The 22,095-nt window shown below is 35.6% G+C and overlaps 1 protein-coding gene and 1 pseudogene across 1 annotated transcript; one reads left to right on the top strand and one right to left on the bottom strand.

Moving 5' to 3' along the window:
* Positions 1-3,625: 3,625 nt before the first annotated feature.
* LOC130819057 (ABC transporter C family member 3-like) lies at positions 3,626-20,910 on the bottom strand (annotated as a pseudogene).
* LOC130819041 (late embryogenesis abundant protein 1-like) lies at positions 11,224-12,898 on the top strand. The gene is made up of 2 exons (XM_057685293.1): positions 11,224-11,307; positions 11,843-12,898. Exons 1-2 carry the CDS (start codon positions 11,254-11,256, stop codon positions 12,305-12,307), a joined length of 519 nt encoding a protein of 172 aa, XP_057541276.1. The 5' UTR covers positions 11,224-11,253; the 3' UTR covers positions 12,308-12,898.
* Positions 20,911-22,095: the final 1,185 nt, after the last annotated feature.

The following is a 22,095-nucleotide window of genomic DNA, read 5'->3' as shown; positions in this document are numbered from 1 at the left end:
CATCATGTAACCAGAAGTAGACTTACTAGAATCAATATCACCTGACATATCAGCATTTGTGTAACCATCCAACATAGGTTCACCAGGACCAAAACATAAACTTACTCTAGAAGTACCCCTGAGATACCTTAGAATCCACTTAACTGCTGCCCAATGCTCCTTTCCAGGATTAGACATAAACCTGCTAACTACCCCAACAGCATGAGCTATATCAGGCCTAGTACATACCATAGTATACATCAAACTACCTACAGCGGATGAATAAGGCACATTTTTCATCTTCTTCTTATCTTCATCTGTTGTAGGACATTGTTTGGAACTCAATTTCATATGCACTGGCAGTGGAGAACACACAGGCTTAGCATTGTTCATATTGAACCTTTTCAGCACCTTTTCAATGTATTTCTCTTGTGATATCCACAATTTCTTATTTTTCCTATCACGAGAAATACGCATGCCTAAAATTTGTTTTGCAGGGCCAAGGTCCTTCATAGCAAAGGACTTGCTCAAACTAGCCTTCAAGTCAACAATCTTATTGGAATCACGACCAACAATCAACATATCATCAACATATAACAAGAGAATGAGAAAGTCACCTTCAGCAAAATTCTTCACAAACACGCAATGATCAGCATATGTCTTGTGGAAGTCATTATCAACCATGAATGACTCAAATTTCTTGTACCATTGTCGAGGCGCTTGCTTGAGACCATACGAACTCTTCTTTAAGCGACACACAAGTTTCTCCTTTCCCTTGACCTCGAAGCCTTCAGGTTGCTCCATGTAAATTTCCTCCTTTAGGTCACCATGGAGGAAAGCAGTCTTCACATCAAGTTGCTCAATCTCCAAATTCATGCTGGCAGCCAAACTAAGTACAACTCTGATTGAAGACATCTTCACCACTAGAGAGAAAATTTCATCAAAATCAATCCCCTTCTTCTGTTCATAGCCTCGCACAACAATCCTAGCCTTGAACCTAGGTGGTTGACCATCTTCTCCGTGCTTCAACTTAAACACCCATTTATTCTTGAGTGCTCGTTTGCCGTTAGGCAACTTTACCAGATCATAAGTGTGATTCTCATGCAAGGAATTCATCTCATCTTGCATGGCATTATACCACTCCTTACTTTTCTCATGTGACATAGCCTCCTGAAAGTCTTCTGGCTCTCCCCCATCAGTTAGTAACACAAATTCTGTAGTAGGATACCTCATGGAAGGACGTGGTCCTCTAGTAGATCTTCTCACATCATCAGGCTGTAGTTGCGGTTCAACAACTGGAGGCTCAACTTCAGGTTGATCATCATGACCATCATCACCAATATTGTCATCATCATCCTGCACATCTCCCCCTTCAACTCTAGGAGTCATCTGCGGTAAGACTGGATCAAAAATGATTGGAGTATGAGAGGATGTTTGTTGCTTTGGCTTTTCAATATCTTCAATAGTCTGATCTTCAAAGAACACAACATCTCTACTTCTGAGAACTTTCCTATCTACTGGATCCCATAACTTGTACCCAAGAGCATCTTCAGAGTACCCCAAAAATATACACTGCTTTGTCTTCTTATCTAACTTGGATCTCTCATCTCTAGGAATGTGAACAAAAGCACGACATCCAAATACCCTCAAGTGCTTATAGGAGACATCTTTACCGGTCCAAACTTTCTGAGGAACATCACCATCAAGAGGATTTGAAGGTGAAAGGTTAATCAAGTACACAGCTGTAACCAATGCCTCTGCCCAGAAAGACTTGGACAACTTTGCATGAGAGAGCATATATCGGATTCTTTCTTCAATTGTTCTGTTCATCCTCTCTGCAACTCCGTTCAATTTAGGTGTCTTTGGAACTGTTTTCTCAAGCTTGATGCCTTGACCCTTGCAGTAGCTTTCAAATGGGCCTCTGTACTCACCACCATTATCAGCTCTCACGACCTTGAGCTTTCTACCAGTTTCTCGCTCAACTCTAGCCTGAAACTCCTTGAAAGCAGAAAGTACCTGATCCTTGGTTTTCAACACAGTAACCCACACTTTTCGAGAATAATCATCAATAAAAGAAATAAAGTAAAGAGCACCACTATGGGATTTAGCATCCATAAAACATACAACAGTGTGGACAAGATCAAGAGGATACTTTCTCCTAGATGGGGGGCGAGAATGAAAGCAACCCTATGTTGTTTACCAGCTAAACAATCAACACAGGATCTAAGAGACATACCTGAGACATCAGGGAGATATTGCTTCTTAGAGAGCATCTGCATACCTTTCTCACTCATATGGCCAAGTCTATTATGCCATAACTCACTAGAACATTCATCTGCAACATTTACCTCATCCGCGCAAACCTTCGCTTGCATCATATAAAGAGAACCTTGCTTCTTACCTCGGGCTGCTATAAGATTCCCTTTGCAGAGCTTCCACTTACCATCATTGAAGTGGCTGAAGTAACCCTCTTCATCAAGTCTACCTATAGAAATGAGATTCAATCTGATATCAGGAACGTGTCTAACATTTCTCAAAATCAGCTTACAACCGGTGGAACTCTCCAAGTAAATAGTGCCTTTGCCGACAACCCTGGATGACCCATCATTCCCCATTCTAACACTACCAAAATAACCACTAGTGTAGAACGAGAAATAGTCTTGATGCGAAGTAAGATGATACGAAGCACCCGAATCAATCACCCAATTGCAGTCATCACCAGCTACATTCAAACACTCTTTATCACCAATGAAGAGCAAATCATCATCACTGATTGCTAGAGCTGTAGTATTTTTCTCTTCAGACTTCGACTCAGATGAATCACCCTTTCTATCTTTTGACTTGTCTCTTTTCATCTTTCTGCAGAACCTCTTAATATATCCCGGCTTGTCGCAATAATGACAAATAATTCTACCCTTGGATTTAGACTTGTCTCTGGAATTGTCTCTACCTCGAGAAGGTCGATTTTTGCTTCTTCCCCTATTAGACTCTTGTGCAACATAATGAGCTTCAGAATGATTGGAGGAACCCATCTCCTTTCTCCTAGTTTCTTCATTCAGCAGACTAGCTTTGACACTCTCCATTGTCAACTTACCATCAGGAGCAGAATTGCTAAGTGATACAAATAGTGTGTCCCAACTATCCGGCAATGAGGAAAGTAGTAATAGTGCCTGCAACTCATCATCTAAGGACATTTTCACTGCAGACAATTGATTAATCAAACCTTCAAAATCATTCAAATGTACTACCATGCTATTACCATCGTGAAATTCTAACTTTACCAATTTTCTCATCAATGACGCTTTACTTAAGGCGTTCTTCCTCTCATACATAGCCTCAAGTTTCATCCACAATTCATACGCATTCGTGTCATTGGAAATATGTTGGAGCACACTAACATCAACAAATTTTCTAATGGTTCCTACCGCTTTCCGATTCAAAATTTTCCATTTACTTTCATCTTGACCAGTGGGCATAGACTCATTTAAGATTGGTTCATACAAATCTTTCACATAAAGAATATCTTCCATCTTAGTTTTCCACACAGCGTAGTTGGTAGAGTCCAAATAAATCATACCGTGCATACTAGATTTATCATCCATCATAAACCAACACAAGAGTATCACCCAAGAACATATAAACCAAGCTCTGATACCACTATGTTGAGAAAAGTGGCGATATAATACACACACTTTCTCCCTTTGTGTTGTTAGATGAGCAAAAATAACCAATCCAATCAAACAAATAATAATAATCCCACAATCAAGCGCAATAAAGTAAAAATGCGGAAAGTAAAGCACACACGATATTTACGTGGAAAACCCAATGCGGGAAAAAACCACGGGACCGTAAGTGGTACCACACTCTTCCACTAATCACCAATAAAATTAATGGGTACAACCAAAATCCTCTCTAGACAATACTAGAGGTAATACAAACACCAAACAACCCTAAAACATCACTCAAAAGTGGTAAAATAACAATTAGGGTAAAATTAGGGCAAAATACAAATTACCCACTTACAGTGCACAAAACGACAATCCAACCGTTGAATATGTAGGTTAGGTAGGCAGGAACACCGTGTCAAAATTTGACGAAAAACGGAGCACGAATGGCCTTCGATCGGATCGCCGAAAAGTCACGCCGCGATACCTTTTCTCCTCGCTCCTGTTTCTGTTTTTTTCTTTTGTGCGTGGAAAAATTTTTTGATTGCTGAATCTTATTATATAACTGCTGCCCTATTTTCCTTGGTATTTATAGTTTTTAATTTTATTATTATTTTTTTTTAAATTAACAAATAATATTATAATTGTTAGCCCATTATTATTAAGCCCATAATTAAAATATTAATTGGGCCTTCCTCCAAGTGGGAGGGAATAACCCAACAAATCTCCCCCTCACTCCAACTTGGGGGGTATGACAAGTCCCGCTTTCAAACGGCACACCTCTAACTTGTCTCTTGGAAGGATCTTCGTCAGCATATCCGATCCATTTTCATGAGTACTGATCTTCACAAGCTCAAATATTTTCTCTTCTATCTGATCTCGAATCCAATGATACCTCCTTCGTATATGTTTCGTTCGACCATGATAGGTAGCATTCTTAGCTAGGTGAATGGCACTCTGACAATCACAATGTAACAAATAATCGTCTTGCTCCAAACCCAACTCCTCAAGGAAGTCCCTCATCCACACTAACTCTTTACCAGCTTCAACAGCTGCCACACACTCTGACTCAGTAGTCGATAGAGCAACACATTTTTGCAATTTAGATTGCCAAGAAATAGCTCCCCCTGCAAACGTCATCATGTAACCAGAAGTAGACTTACTAGAATCAATATCACCTGACATATCAGCATTTGTGTAACCATCCAACATAGGTTCACCAGGACCAAAACATAAACTTACTCTAGAAGTACCCCTGAGATACCTTAGAATCCACTTAACTGCTGCCCAATGCTCCTTTCCAGGATTAGACATAAACCTGCTAACTACCCCAACAGCATGAGCTATATCAGGCCTAGTACATACCATAGTATACATCAAACTACCTACAGCGGATGAATAAGGCACATTTTTCATCTTCTTCTTATCTTCATCTGTTGTAGGACATTGTTTGGAACTCAATTTCATATGCACTGGCAGTGGAGAACACACAGGCTTAGCATTGTTCATATTGAACCTTTTCAGCACCTTTTCAATGTATTTCTCTTGTGATATCCACAATTTCTTATTTTTCCTATCACGAGAAATACGCATGCCTAAAATTTGTTTTGCAGGGCCAAGGTCCTTCATAGCAAAGGACTTGCTCAAACTAGCCTTCAAGTCAACAATCTTATTGGAATCACGACCAACAATCAACATATCATCAACATATAACAAGAGAATGAGAAAGTCACCTTCAGCAAAATTCTTCACAAACACGCAATGATCAGCATATGTCTTGTGGAAGTCATTATCAACCATGAATGACTCAAATTTCTTGTACCATTGTCGAGGCGCTTGCTTGAGACCATACGAACTCTTCTTTAAGCGACACACAAGTTTCTCCTTTCCCTTGACCTCGAAGCCTTCAGGTTGCTCCATGTAAATTTCCTCCTTTAGGTCACCATGGAGGAAAGCAGTCTTCACATCAAGTTGCTCAATCTCCAAATTCATGCTGGCAGCCAAACTAAGTACAACTCTGATTGAAGACATCTTCACCACTAGAGAGAAAATTTCATCAAAATCAATCCCCTTCTTCTGTTCATAGCCTCGCACAACAATCCTAGCCTTGAACCTAGGTGGTTGACCATCTTCTCCGTGCTTCAACTTAAACACCCATTTATTCTTGAGTGCTCGTTTGCCGTTAGGCAACTTTACCAGATCATAAGTGTGATTCTCATGCAAGGAATTCATCTCATCTTGCATGGCATTATACCACTCCTTACTTTTCTCATGTGACATAGCCTCCTGAAAGTCTTCTGGCTCTCCCCCATCAGTTAGTAACACAAATTCTGTAGTAGGATACCTCATGGAAGGACGTGGTCCTCTAGTAGATCTTCTCACATCATCAGGCTGTAGTTGCGGTTCAACAACTGGAGGCTCAACTTCAGGTTGATCATCATGACCATCATCACCAATATTGTCATCATCATCCTGCACATCTCCCCCTTCAACTCTAGGAGTCATCTGCGGTAAGACTGGATCAAAAATGATTGGAGTATGAGAGGATGTTTGTTGCTTTGGCTTTTCAATATCTTCAATAGTCTGATCTTCAAAGAACACAACATCTCTACTTCTGAGAACTTTCCTATCTACTGGATCCCATAACTTGTACCCAAGAGCATCTTCAGAGTACCCCAAAAATATACACTGCTTTGTCTTCTTATCTAACTTGGATCTCTCATCTCTAGGAATGTGAACAAAAGCACGACATCCAAATACCCTCAAGTGCTTATAGGAGACATCTTTACCGGTCCAAACTTTCTGAGGAACATCACCATCAAGAGGATTTGAAGGTGAAAGGTTAATCAAGTACACAGCTGTAACCAATGCCTCTGCCCAGAAAGACTTGGACAACTTTGCATGAGAGAGCATATATCGGATTCTTTCTTCAATTGTTCTGTTCATCCTCTCTGCAACTCCGTTCAATTTAGGTGTCTTTGGAACTGTTTTCTCAAGCTTGATGCCTTGACCCTTGCAGTAGCTTTCAAATGGGCCTCTGTACTCACCACCATTATCAGCTCTCACGACCTTGAGCTTTCTACCAGTTTCTCGCTCAACTCTAGCCTGAAACTCCTTGAAAGCAGAAAGTACCTGATCCTTGGTTTTCAACACAGTAACCCACACTTTTCGAGAATAATCATCAATAAAAGAAATAAAGTAAAGAGCACCACTATGGGATTTAGCATCCATAAAACATACAACAGTGTGGACAAGATCAAGAGGATACTTTCTCCTAGATGGGGGGCGAGAATGAAAGCAACCCTATGTTGTTTACCAGCTAAACAATCAACACAGGATCTAAGAGACATACCTGAGACATCAGGGAGATATTGCTTCTTAGAGAGCATCTGCATACCTTTCTCACTCATATGGCCAAGTCTATTATGCCATAACTCACTAGAACATTCATCTGCAACATTTACCTCATCCGCGCAAACCTTCGCTTGCATCATATAAAGAGAACCTTGCTTCTTACCTCGGGCTGCTATAAGATTCCCTTTGCAGAGCTTCCACTTACCATCATTGAAGTGGCTGAAGTAACCCTCTTCATCAAGTCTACCTATAGAAATGAGATTCAATCTGATATCAGGAACGTGTCTAACATTTCTCAAAATCAGCTTACAACCGGTGGAACTCTCCAAGTAAATAGTGCCTTTGCCGACAACCCTGGATGACCCATCATTCCCCATTCTAACACTACCAAAATAACCACTAGTGTAGAACGAGAAATAGTCTTGATGCGAAGTAAGATGATACGAAGCACCCGAATCAATCACCCAATTGCAGTCATCACCAGCTACATTCAAACACTCTTTATCACCAATGAAGAGCAAATCATCATCACTGATTGCTAGAGCTGTAGTATTTTTCTCTTCAGACTTCGACTCAGATGAATCACCCTTTCTATCTTTTGACTTGTCTCTTTTCATCTTTCTGCAGAACCTCTTAATATATCCCGGCTTGTCGCAATAATGACAAATAATTCTACCCTTGGATTTAGACTTGTCTCTGGAATTGTCTCTACCTCGAGAAGGTCGATTTTTGCTTCTTCCCCTATTAGACTCTTGTGCAACATAATGAGCTTCAGAATGATTGGAGGAACCCATCTCCTTTCTCCTAGTTTCTTCATTCAGCAGACTAGCTTTGACACTCTCCATTGTCAACTTACCATCAGGAGCAGAATTGCTAAGTGATACAAATAGTGTGTCCCAACTATCCGGCAATGAGGAAAGTAGTAATAGTGCCTGCAACTCATCATCTAAGGACATTTTCACTGCAGACAATTGATTAATCAAACCTTCAAAATCATTCAAATGTACTACCATGCTATTACCATCGTGAAATTCTAACTTTACCAATTTTCTCATCAATGACGCTTTACTTAAGGCGTTCTTCCTCTCATACATAGCCTCAAGTTTCATCCACAATTCATACGCATTCGTGTCATTGGAAATATGTTGGAGCACACTAACATCAACAAATTTTCTAATGGTTCCTACCGCTTTCCGATTCAAAATTTTCCATTTACTTTCATCTTGACCAGTGGGCATAGACTCATTTAAGATTGGTTCATACAAATCTTTCACATAAAGAATATCTTCCATCTTAGTTTTCCACACAGCGTAGTTGGTAGAGTCCAAATAAATCATACCGTGCATACTAGATTTATCATCCATCATAAACCAACACAAGAGTATCACCCAAGAACATATAAACCAAGCTCTGATACCACTATGTTGAGAAAAGTGGCGATATAATACACACACTTTCTCCCTTTGTGTTGTTAGATGAGCAAAAATAACCAATCCAATCAAACAAATAATAATAATCCCACAATCAAGCGCAATAAAGTAAAAATGCGGAAAGTAAAGCACACACGATATTTACGTGGAAAACCCAATGCGGGAAAAAACCACGGGACCGTAAGTGGTACCACACTCTTCCACTAATCACCAATAAAATTAATGGGTACAACCAAAATCCTCTCTAGACAATACTAGAGGTAATACAAACACCAAACAACCCTAAAACATCACTCAAAAGTGGTAAAATAACAATTAGGGTAAAATTAGGGCAAAATACAAATTACCCACTTACAGTGCACAAAACGACAATCCAACCGTTGAATATGTAGGTTAGGTAGGCAGGAACACCGTGTCAAAATTTGACGAAAAACGGAGCACGAATGGCCTTCGATCGGATCGCCGAAAAGTCACGCCGCGATACCTTTTCTCCTCGCTCCTGTTTCTGTTTTTTTCTTTTGTGCGTGGAAAAATTTTTTGATTGCTGAATCTTATTATATAACTGCTGCCCTATTTTCCTTGGTATTTATAGTTTTTAATTTTATTATTTTTTTTTTTTTAAATTAACAAATAATATTATAATTGTTAGCCCATTATTATTAAGCCCATAATTAAAATATTAATTGGGCCTTCCTCCAAGTGGGAGGGAATAACCCAACACAACTTTACTCACATAATAAAAAACCCACTTTTCAATACACTAAAATAGAAAAATAAGGCAAATTAAAAAGGACAAAATAAGTATTTATCTAGAGTATTTGGAGGTTACATAACCTAAATTATTGGAAGCCTAATTAACATGACAATATTTTGGCAAATACTTTATTCTTCGTCATCGTGATCATCATATTTAATATATATCGTTTATAGAAACTATGATCAGAATTTAGATTGAGATGAAAGAAAAAAACTATACCAATAAAAAAGAATACGGCCAAAAAGACCATCGAATCGAGAAAAATTTGCAAAAGAGAGCAAATCAAGACAACATAATGTGAAAAATAGTGGGACTAGTTAAAGAAAAGGAAGGTCCAAATAAATAACCTTAAAAGAAAAAAAATATGTTTGATTTAAAAAAAGTTAGGTAACGAAATAATATGTATTTGGCTGTTTTATAGAGTTAAAGAAAATCAAAGGTGAAAAAAAACAAAATAAAAATTATGTTTGATAAGAAACAATGACTTAATCAAACTAAGAAATATAAACAAAGAATACTCACTTAAAACATACTTAATTATTTGTAATACTTACTTAAGGATCACTCTACTCAAACTAAGATATTAGCACTCAAGAGTCAAAATATTGGGTTACTCGTTAATATTTTAAGTTCATCAATTTAGAGATATCTAATAACTATAATTGGAAGACAAACATTTAGGGGTGTTTGGTATGAGAATATAAAATGTAATGGAAAGGAAAATGATAAAGAGGAGTAAGGGTAAGGGTATGGATTGTAGTTATATATTGTTTGGTATGAAAATATAAGGAAAACACTTAATTGATCATAGAAAGGGAATTTGTTACTTGACATAAATGGGTGGTAACAAAGTAAGGGTATCTATTACCCTCAAGAAAGGGATTGGGTTAACCTAATATCATACCAAACAAATATGTGAAGTAATTGTAATTGAATCCCTTACTTAGTATTAAAAAGTTCATACCAAACACCCCCTTAAAACTTGCAGAAGTCATTGAATTATTTTAAGCAAAGCTTAGTTTTCAATATCTTAATCATCCCCTATTTTGTAACCGTTACATATTACATAGTTTCTATTTTAAGCAATATTAACTAAACTTAACCTAAGTGATAACTTCTAACACAAAGAGATTCCATAAGGAGAAATAAGAGCTTGCAAGTATTTTCATAATTGATTTGAATAAAACTTTTTGTTAACCAAGACTTAAACGTTGATATTGACCCGTTTGACTTTGACTTCGAGTAATCTCCAAGAAAATAAGTTCAAATTAATTATTTTTACACTTTTTTTCATCAAGCCAAAATACGTAAAATGAATTTTCATTAAAAATGAAAATGCAATTATCGTGGGCTTTATACTTGGTCGTTTTCGCAATATTTTCACCAATATTCATCTACGGTTGAATATTATAATGTGGCCAACGTTGTCTTTGAATCATGTTGGCTAAGTTATTTACTTCTTTAACTTCAATCTCCCATTCCTAAAGCTAGTTTGATATACTGTAATAATACTAGTGCTATCTATCTGTTTGGCAATTCAGTGCAACATCAACATGTTATGCCTATTGAAATAGACATATATTTTGTTCGTGAAAAAGTACCACATGGTTAAGTTTGAGTACTGATAGAATTGATAGCATGATCGGTTGCCATTTCATTTCAAAATGAGAGAATAAATACAAAAAAGAAATCTTAAAGAATAAAAAAACTAACTAGAAGGATAATCTTGAAGAGTAAGAAAGCTTCAAATGCGAGGGTGTAATAAAATAAAGAACCAAAGCTAGAGAGAAAGGAAGCATGGGAAGACGCACACGTAGCAGCAAATAGTAGTAGCATAGCAATGAGCACATGCCAATTGCCATGCTACGTGTTAAGTTAAAAGACACGCGTCAAAAAATAAAGAAGCATACAGACATTATAAAAAGAGGTGCAAACCAAGCAGCTCAACTCATCAAATCCAAAATTACAAACAATTTACACATCTTAAAGAGTTTTATTAAGAGAGCTGATTATATTCATTTGAGTTTGTTTTTGTTGTCTTATTTATTTTCATCTTTCAACTTTGAAAATGGCATCACATGGTCAGAGTTACAGGGCTGGTGAAGCTACCGGTCGAGCTGAGGTACTTTTTCGTTATCTATCATTTTTTTAAAATTTTAACACTTTTTTTGGGTTCAATGCTATTATGTAAAGGGTCGTATAAAATAATGTTAGTCTATTTCTCTAATGTATATTTTTATAATATTATTTATTTTAATTTTAATATAGTTTTGAGGTATAATTATAATTATAATTAGTCTATTTTTCTAATTAATTAGATTGTGGTTACTTATCACTTTGAGATAGTAACTCTACACAAGGCTCTACCTTCTCTCACCGTCCGTGAATACAAGACGGGCTGGATACCGTTTCATAGAAACGGTAGCAATTAAATTTTAGAAACAATTATATTTTCAGTCAGACGATCTCAAATAAAGTATTTATATTCTCATAATAACTATTTAACTCATGAGTGTGTCTCAATGAGATCACTATCTACGAGTTGCCCCTCTCTGGTGAGAGTATGAGATCATCTCATATAATAATTTATAATTTGTGTCGTCAATATAGTATTGATTATTTGACCGTGAATTGACAATTGGGCCGAAAATACACAGGAGAAGGCAGATCAAATGATGGGAAAGACAAGAGGAGCAACCGAAGCAATGAAGAACAAGGCCCAACAAGCAAAAGACAAGACTATGGAAACAGCCCAAGCAGCAAAAGAAAAGACTTCTGAGAAAGCCTATGAGGCTAAAGACAAAACATCTAACATGGCCCAATCTGCTAAGGGTCAGGCCCAACAATCCAAGGATCAAACTGGATCCTTTGCTTCTGACAAGTCCCAAGCAGCCAAGGACAAGGCTTATCAAGCAGCCCAAGCCACCAAGGAGAAGGCGTCCGACATGACGGAATACGCTAAGGAGACGGCAGAAGCTGGCAAGGAGAAAACTGGAGGAATTCTTCAAAGGACAGGTGAACAAGTTAAGAGTATGGCTCAAGGTGCTGCTGATGCTGTTAAGAATACTTTTGGGATGGGTGAACCTGAAGAAGATGATCCAATTAAGACTACTAGGCCCTAGATTAGGGTTTTGGGCCTTTATATGTTATTGGGCTTTTCAATCTGTTGGGTTGTTTTAATTGTTGGGTTCGTGTTTTTAATATGTGTTGGGCTTGTTGTTGTGAGTACAAGAGAGTGACAGTTTTTTTGGTTGTCATTCTGTTGAGAGTGGGTGTGTTGATTATAGTGGTGTTAATTTAAATAATGTCAAAAATTTCCCTTATAAATGATACATCATGTTTTAGTTGTTTTATGTTTCATTTTTGATTTTCTCATTGAATCACAAATTTCTAACCCATTAGCCCAACCCATAAACCATAACAATTGTCGGATCATAAAAATTTATGATTAATTTTAATAGTTTTAAAATAATTAGTTATAATTGTCTTTAAATACATCATTTTATTTATAAAAAGTGATTAATTAGAAAAATACTAATAAAATGAGTTTGTTTATAGTAAGGTAATTTCATGCTTAAGACATGCATATCAAGTTAAATATTGTAATTATACATTTTATTTTAAATTAAAAAAATTAAGAATCAATAATTATGACTTTACAGTTGGGAAGAATAAATAAACTCTAAACATGATTATGTTATGATTATGGTTTGAGTCAAAATCTTTGATTTACAAACTAAGGTAATTACATATAAGGCCCTGCTCAACTCTTAACACAATTTTTGAATTAGATTATCTGAGAAGCGTTCTCGTGTTTGTTGAATAAGATTATCTGTTACTGTATCGACTGAAGCAGTAACTTCGTCGAGAATCAAATACTTTGCTTCTTTTGAGAAGTACTCGGGCTTAGTCTTAGACATACTGTTATGGTTGTCGAAACTCGACAAAACCATGTGAACAGAGAAAAAAGGGAGAAGATAAGAATTTTCAAGAGAGGAGAAGAAATCGTAGAAGAGAAGTTTTATTTCACTTTATTTCATCAACTCTAATACAACATTATGTCCCCTTTTATACTACCAAAACTATAACAAACATCCATTTATAACTAATTACATTTTAATACCAAATATACCTATAACACATACAAGTTGCCTTTGTCCCATGATCCAATTTTCTCCGTTTTCAGTTACTAAAATTTCACATAAATAGGCAAGTATTACAGTGAAATATAAAAAATAAAAAGTGAAAATTACTCTACTCTTAATCTGTCCCCTTGATATTGCACCATGGGGAATGATATGGAGTTTAACGAATTGGTTTGAGTGAGTTAGTCTTTGTCCTTTTGCGACTTAAAAGGAAAAAAAATAAAGAGAAAGATGTGTTAAAAGTGATGTGGTCACTCATGTTCAAAAAGAGCAATGGGGCTAATTTATTGAGATTGAGACATCTCATGGGGCAAAATCAGAAAAAAAAAATAGTTACAATCAGTAAAATCAGTTGTAATCAGTAGAAATCAATTGCAATCAATAAAACTAAATTAAATTCCGCATAAATCAATTACAATTAATAAAAATCAATTTGAATCAATAAAAGTCAGTTTCAGTCAGTAAAAATCAGTTGAACTAAACTGAACCTAATCAGAAAGTGGGGCAAATTAATAGGGATGGAGAGAAAACTATGCAGTGACTAGTTACTCCAAACATGGCTCACTACCAATCTACCATCACGAACATGAACATTATCATGTGAAGTTGCAGCAATTAAGGGTCAATCAAAAGCAATCTCTTTGTTACCAAGGAAAATAGAATGTTGTACCGTACTCAACAAAATACCCTTGACGAAGCTCAAGCAATAAATATATACCACACATTAAAATAGATTAGAGAACAAACCTATTGAATCAAGCTTCTCTTGTTTATTCCTAACTTCATCACCAAGTTGGCACTTATCAAGGACCTAAGGAATAAGGATTTGCATTAGCTAAAGGGTATAAGAAAAATGTTAAAAGGTGCAAATTCATGTAAAAGAAGCAAAACTACCTCCCAAATTTGTTCATCTGAGTACTCTTCAAGCGGATCTAAGTTGCTTCGAATACTTCCTTCAAACATAGTGGGATCTTGCAGGATGATACTAAATTTAGATCGTAAATCATGTAGTCCAATGGTGGAAATGTTCACACCATCTAACATTAGCTGCCCTGTTGTAGGCTCAACTATGCGGAAAAGTGTTTGTATGAGAGTTGATTTACCACTTCCTGTTCTCCCTACAAAACCGGTCTTTATCCCTCCTTCGAAAGTGCATGTGATACCTCGTAAGACAAGTGGTAAATGTGGTGCGTAACGAACCTAAACATACATGGAAGAAAATGCACGTATCGAAGTTATCAGAGTTAGATTGTGCTGACAATTTTGCTTAAACAAGTTGTGTCATTGTTCCAATGAGTAACCATGCTCGGACAAGCATATGGCTTGTTAATTCGAGAATCTTCTAGTTGGATTATTGTCTCATTTTTCTCTATAAATTAAGGATGAATTTAACAATAAAATGAGCTCAAATTTACTTGAAGATCTTGAATCTGAACTTCTCCATGAAATGGCCAAGATGGGAGTGGGCTATTTTTTTCTATAACAAGAGGAGGTTTACTTGGTATGCAGGTGTATTGAAGGATCCTCTCAACAGAGATAATTTTATTCTCTCTTGTACATAGATTTTTTACTACAAAACCTAGCAAACTTGTTAAAGTACGCCCATAAGTAACAGACAAACCAGCAATTCCTGAAGAGGAAAAAATGTCATTAGTATATCTCTTTAAGTAGAAGGTTACCGATATAAGTAAAGCATTTATACTATGTTTGGATAATAATTTTGCAGAAAAAAGATAGGAATGGAAGGGGAAGGAAAAGGAAGGGAAGAAAAATAGAAGAAAGTAACTGTTGTTTGTTTAAGAGGGAAGAGAAGGGAAGGAAAAGGAAAGGATGGAAAAGTAACTGTTGCAGAAAAAAGATGAGAGTTTTCCTTCCAAATCTTTTCAATTTTGCAGAAATTATGTCTGCAACAAAAATTATTAATCTAATCCTCTAATTCATTTTCCTCCCATTTCGTTATCCAAACAAGGGACTATTCATCCCTCAAGGCTCAAAATCCCTCTCCTTTTTTTTCCTCTATTTCCTTCTGTCCAAACACACCCTTTCACTATGTTTGGATAACAATTTTGTACTAGAAAAGAATGGAAGGGAAGGGGAAGGGGGAACGGAAAGGAAGGGAAGAGAAATAGAAGGAAAGTAAGTCTTGTTTGTTTAGGGGGAAGTGAGGGAAAGGAAGGAAGATGAGAGTTTTTTCTCGAAATGATTAAAACATTAACAAAAATTATTCATCTAATCCCTCCAAATCCCCGCCCTCCAAATTCCTTCCTTCTTATTTCGTTACCAAATAATATTCTTTTAAATACCTTCCTTTCTTTTTCCTCTATTTCCTTTCATCCAAATACATCCTTTTAAGTAAGAAATTAAATACCAGGATCAATTACTCCTTCAGGAACAGAGATCAAAAAGATCAGTGAGGCAACAAATGTAATTGAACATAACAGGTCCAAATGAAACGAATGCCATTGCATTGCAGCAGCATTATAAAACATGGGCCTTGAATATCCATGTACTAGCTTCACATTTGTATCACAAAATCTAGATTCTTGATCAAAGCTCCTAATAGTTATTGCTCCCGATATAGTTTCAGAGAAAAATTGAATCAATGGAGCTTTAGTTACTCCAACTAATCGAGAAAGTTCTCGAGCACAAGGTAAGTAATATTGCTGCAATGTAACGAAGAAAACAAGATGTAAGACTTGAGCATATTATTAACTAAAAATTTTAGAAAATCATGAATTGGCCTAGTGATTGAAGACTTTCTTTTTCACCCTTATAATAGTATTCGAATTTGACCACCTATCGGAAGGATGATTCCCTCTCTCCTTGTATGTAGGGGATTCTCTACCCTTACCCAAAATTTTTTAAAAAAAACAACTTGAAAATGCCTATATATGTTTTTAGACTACTATAAGACATAAATTCTTTGTTATCATTAATAAGAGTAAGGTTGTGTACGTATGACCCCCAAACTCTGCCTAGATGAGAGCCATATAATGGAATTGGGGTAAAAAGGATGTTGTTGTTAGAGTATATAAGAAATTTTGGGGCCTCAACCGTGAGGTTTAGCTTTTGGTTGAGTTGGCACGGTTGAGCTTTTGGTTGAGTTGGTTTCTTGATATGGTATCAGAAGCTAACGTGACAAGAGGTCACAGGTTCAAATCTCAACCACCCTTCATTTAAAGTGGAATATTTAGCGCTAGATATGAAGAGGGCTTGTGTCATCCCCACCTATAGCCCAAAGGGCTCTTGTGTGAGGGGGCGTGTTAGAGTATATAACATATCCTGGGGCCTCAACCATCTGCCTAAGCTTTTGGTTGAGTTGGTTCCTTGACAGTTGTAAGACATAAATTGTATGTAAGAATTGCCTCGAGCTAATTGTATTACCTGATACCAAAGACAGTGCAATTACAGGAATGAAAGTTGCAAAAACTTGCCATGCTACTTGTGACATCATGACAACAGTTCCAACAAGTTGTATATATAAGAATGCAACTGCACCAAGTTGTTGTGGAATAGACATATCTACTGCACTTTGATCTGTAGATGCCTAAACATCAAGGAAGAAAATCCAGTAAATAATTTCATGTCAATCGAGGATGCAAAAGATTCCATTCATCCATAAATGTACGTACCCGATTTAAGATCCGTCTACTTGGGGAAGAATCAAAGAATACATTGGAGCGCGGAAAATGCAAGAGTGCATCTTACTGAAAAGTGAAGTAGCCGTCTTGTATGCAACAGTCGCAAGGAGGGTTGTTCTTGCTAGGACACAAAAGGCGCTTCCAATCGCCAAAATTGCATAAACAAGTATTAAGGTTTTACCTTCAATTGTAGGTTTTGCACTCGATGAGGCGGGAGTTGCCCAAGCAATCCAGTAGTTGCTTGAGATTTCAAGAGTTTGAAAAACAATTTGAGCTAACAACATAAACGGTACCAAAGCTCCGTTATATGCGGTTGTGATAAACTTCCAATTTCCATTCTACCTTTCTCTCTTTCTTCTTCCTGTACGAGTTGTCCCATGGTGTCAATCATGTCATCGTTAGTTATTTCAGGTTGACTACCATTGATATCCTGTTCAATATCTCTTATATCACTATGTTCCTCCTCGATGCGTGTTGGTTTTACTTCTTTATGGTCAATTGAATCAAGAGCAGACAAGGCTTGCTCATGTGCTCCCACAAGTTCCATAAAGTCTGTTCCCGAAGATAAAATATTATCATACTTTCCTGCTTGTAAAATCTTCCCATGTTTTATGACCTTCCAAATCAAACATGGGCAAGTAATTAATTTAATAAAAAAAAAAATTTATGTTGGTGTTCCATATTATGTTTGTCCCTTTTTCGATAAGGCTAGAGATTAATAGTTCTTTGGTTTTGGATTATAATGGATTATATTAATAGGGTTTATTTAATCATGTGCACTTCTTACTATATGAAGTTGCTAATGATGTTTGCTACCAAGGGTCAATCGGAAAGAACACAACCACTTTGGTATCACCGACAAGAGTAAGGCTGCGTACATCCGACCTCCAAACCTCACCTAGGTGGGCATCAATTAATGGAATTGGGGTAACAGAATGTGTAGATACCGTATCCTATATTGGAACATGCTTCAAGGAACATGCTTCTAAGACCTTGTCATACTTGTCATGATCCATTTCTTTGCCAAACAAAATATTATCGACTATTTTTCCACTCTGAATCCAAGGGAATTGTGCAACATACGCCTTTGATCTACTCAATTTTAAACCTCCGGATATTTTCGGTACTTCCCCTAATATACAAGAAAGTAGAGTTGATTTTCCAGAACCAACTGCACCACAAACCGCAACTTTCATACCGTGATGGACTCTAAGATTGATGTCCTTCAATGTAGGATTTGAACCTGGTGGATCCCAAGTAAAGTTTCCTTTGTTTATCTCAACAGCAAACTCAGAAGTTTCCCTAGGATGTTTTTCTACGGTATCAAGATCGATCTCATCGAGGCTTAGGAAAGACGCAATTCTATCTGGGGAAACTTTTGTTTGAATTATCATAGAAATTGTATCGGGTAAAAAGTAAATGGGTTCTTCAAGAATCCTAAATGTTGCAAGCGCAGCTAAAACCTTACCGGATTCAAGAGGGATGCCTATAATCATACATGTCCCGAAAGTAAAAACCGACACAAATGCTGGTGCACTCCAAAAAAGAAAGGTTGTTATGGCTGTATAATACAAGAACTTTTTAAGCCATCCATTCTCAATATTTCTTAGTTCAACAATCTTAGACAAGAACTTCATCTCCCAAACCTGAAGTTTGAGGATTCTCATGTTTCTTAGTACTTAGATTCCATTAGCTCGCCTTGGTACTTCTCAAGAACGGCCGACAAAGGATATATGAGTAGCATAATGACTACGGTTGCAACAAGTGCGGCAATTGATGCAAGGCCTAGACTTCTATACAAGAGTATCATTGCTAATGTGACTAGCATAATCACCATCCATGGATCAAGTATGTACCAACCGAAATCCCTGATTCTCTCAACATCGACAGACATTATATTAATCATCTCCCCACTTGATTGTGCTTGCTTCGATAGACACAAGAGGGTCAAAGCCTTATTATAAACACTTTCTATAAGAACCGCTCTTACCCTAACCCCGGATACTTGAAGCCTAAAGAACCAATGCCTTTGTGCAAATGCCTCCACTAATTTGCAATGAAAAATGTACAAACTAGATAAATCCCTTCATTATCAAAAACCCTTCTCCCATTAAGGTATTGCACAAAGGTATCAATGAGATATGGACCAACAAACATTGCTAATCCATAAAGAAAGCATAGAAAACCAGTTAACACTATATCAACCCATGTAATAAAAAACAATGATTTCATAAGCTTAAAAGTTGTAACCCTCTTATTACTAACCATTCTAGAAGAACCCAAGAAGTTTCTAAATACCATATAGGATTCATTAGCATCATCCATACCCGAAAGCGGAGGAACATCATCAAGATCCAAAGTTTTCTTATAACCTATGGAGATTAATGAGCCTATCCAAGTGAAACATAATTTACTAAACAAACCAGCATTCAAATATGGACTACCCTCAAATTTTCCTGTATTAACACTACTATTAACATTCAGAAAGGCTTCTTGTAGCTTAGTATCCTCATTAGTAACCTTCCCAAAAAAAACCCAGCTACAGAAAACAAAATTCCTGATGTAATATACACAAATCAGATACCAAATTTGGGATTGAGTATTGATTTTCACTAAAATGGGTTATATCTATTACAAGACAATAACATGATATAGCAAGGTAAAGCCCCACCAAAATCTCAAAAGTAATGGGAATTTTACATGATTTGACTGGTGAAATTGGGTATGAATATAGACAGAAAGTAGTAACCGAACAAGGGTGTTAAGTGCTAAATCCAAAAGGGTTATTAGCTTTTCATATGAGAAATTATTTGTATAAAAAAAGAAGTAAGTTATGAGAAAGAACAGTAAATTGTACAAAGAAAGGGATAAAACTGAGAACATAAGAGATTTGTAATACCATGGTTTACTATGTTTAGGTTGATCACTACCATCAACTGGTTGAAACATTTTGCATACTCAAGAAAGAGTAAGACCAAAAAACAAAACAAGGTGTTAAAAACAGAACATTCTCGCAAAAAGATTTGATGTTGAAGGAAATATAGTATTGAGGATGTTGAATTTGAAAGAAAAACAGGGATTTCAGACATACCCATGTCCATTTTTAAGGTTTTTTTTTTTTTTTTTTTTTTGCCTTTTGCTTTTAGTGCTTGGGATACATGAAGAGTTGAAGAAGATTTATAGCTTTAGTGGAATTGTGGAAAGATCAAACTTCAAAAGAAAATTAATGAATGGCGCTTGTCTTCTTATGAGAAATTGAATAAAATAATTTAAAAAAAAATTCCAAAATTAAGTTTGAAAAGCTTTTACCAAAATAAGTGTCTCTGTACTCTGTTCGGCTAAAGTTCGTTTGTTTTAAGAGCCAAAGAAAAAATTTATTTTGGTCAATGTTAGTAACAGCAAACAAAAGAAAAATAATATAATAACGTATAAAAGACAAAAACGTAAATTACATATTGTTTGTCGTATTTTTCATCCTTTAAACAAATATAACATTATTTTTGTTTGTTCGATGTAAGTAACAGCGAACAAAGTATATTTTTTTTCTTTCTTCGCTGTTAGTAACAATAATCCTTAAGCTTGGACATGGAGATGCTTATTTTGAAAATTAAAATTTTCCAAAACTTATTTGGGAATTTTTCAATTTTTAATCTTCTTACAGTTTATAGCCCGTTTGGTAGTATAGTAATGAAAAATTAGTGTAATTTAGTAGAATATCTCTTGACAAGTGTAAAGGTTATACTTGTTTGCTTCAATTATCTCATTTTCTTTGCAAAATTCAATCAATCATTATCATATTAAAATGCGGTATTAGGTGATCATGAAAAATTGTGAAAAATAAAACTATTTAGAAATAAGGTTTCATTATCATAGAAATAACATGATACATTTAATAAAAACTTACACTATAAATCATCTTCATTACCATTGTTTAGTATAACAAAAAAAACTCGTTAGAGTTTAGCTATAACTAACCACTCGATAATTTACTCGTGTGCAATAATTATTAATAATTAATTAATAAATAATTAAATATATTTTTAATAGCTAAAAATAATAAATACATGTTGTCTTTTTATTTTCAATACTAATTTAGTTGGTTAGATGAAGATAATTCATCGAGTAGATAATGATGAGGTCTACGATTAAAAATTAATTATGACAAAATTAATAGTTTGACTTTTACACCATTAGAAAAAAAATATCTAAACGAAATCTTTAATTAAAGTAGGATACTAATAAAGTGGTATTAGTTACTAAAAATTAAGGTCTTAGATTATTTATTGTTCTTTTCACTTATTTTCTTTGCCTTAGTTAATTATTTAAAATTTATTTACTTTATGTATTTTTTGTTAGTTATTTATTTAATTTCTATTCAAATGACTCAGTTTTAGTACAATTTGTGTTTTAATTTGCAAATTTTGGTGTTACTCATCTCTCTCTTTATAAGAATCTCTTTATATAGAGGTTTATTTAACTTCGTATATTCTTCGTTATCCTCTTTTAGGAGAGATTATGTGCATGGCCCATTAGTGACTTTGTGTGGAAGTACTTAATTGATAACTGTAATTATAAATGGTCATTAAAAATCACTAATTAATCTAATAGTTGAAAGATTTTTTCATTCACCTTTATAATATAAATTTTTCCTTATGTAACTTGTATAAATTACAAACCATCAATAATATATTAATTTATGTGTTTTCTTTTTGCTAATGAATGAATGTCTCTCTGTTTATAGAGATTTGATGTTAACAACCTTTACATGAAACACTTGGACATGTATTTCCAAATCAGAAAAAATGGCGCGCATTTCAAATACTCCAAATTTCAACAAGAAACAATATAATAAAGAATGTTGTGCATTCTCAAATATTTTGATATCACATGTTCCTTTTTAAGATGATGGAATTGGAGGCACAACTTTGAATTTTTCGCTAAGGCAATATTTTATTATCTCAATGTTATTAAATGACTTTCAATAAGTCACAGTTTGAGGAGTCACAAGCAGGCAATATTTTTCGCTAATGATATCAAAGTTGTTTCAAATTAACCCTTGGTAGCAATTAGCAAACATCATCTGCAACTTCACAATAAAATATCAATTTGTACCCATGATTTCAT

This window comes from Amaranthus tricolor, chromosome 1 (genome assembly GCF_026212465.1).
Source record: "Amaranthus tricolor cultivar Red isolate AtriRed21 chromosome 1, ASM2621246v1, whole genome shotgun sequence".
Lineage (NCBI taxonomy): Eukaryota > Viridiplantae > Streptophyta > Magnoliopsida > Caryophyllales > Amaranthaceae > Amaranthus > Amaranthus tricolor.
This window is presented reverse-complemented; position numbering and strand designations above follow the sequence as displayed.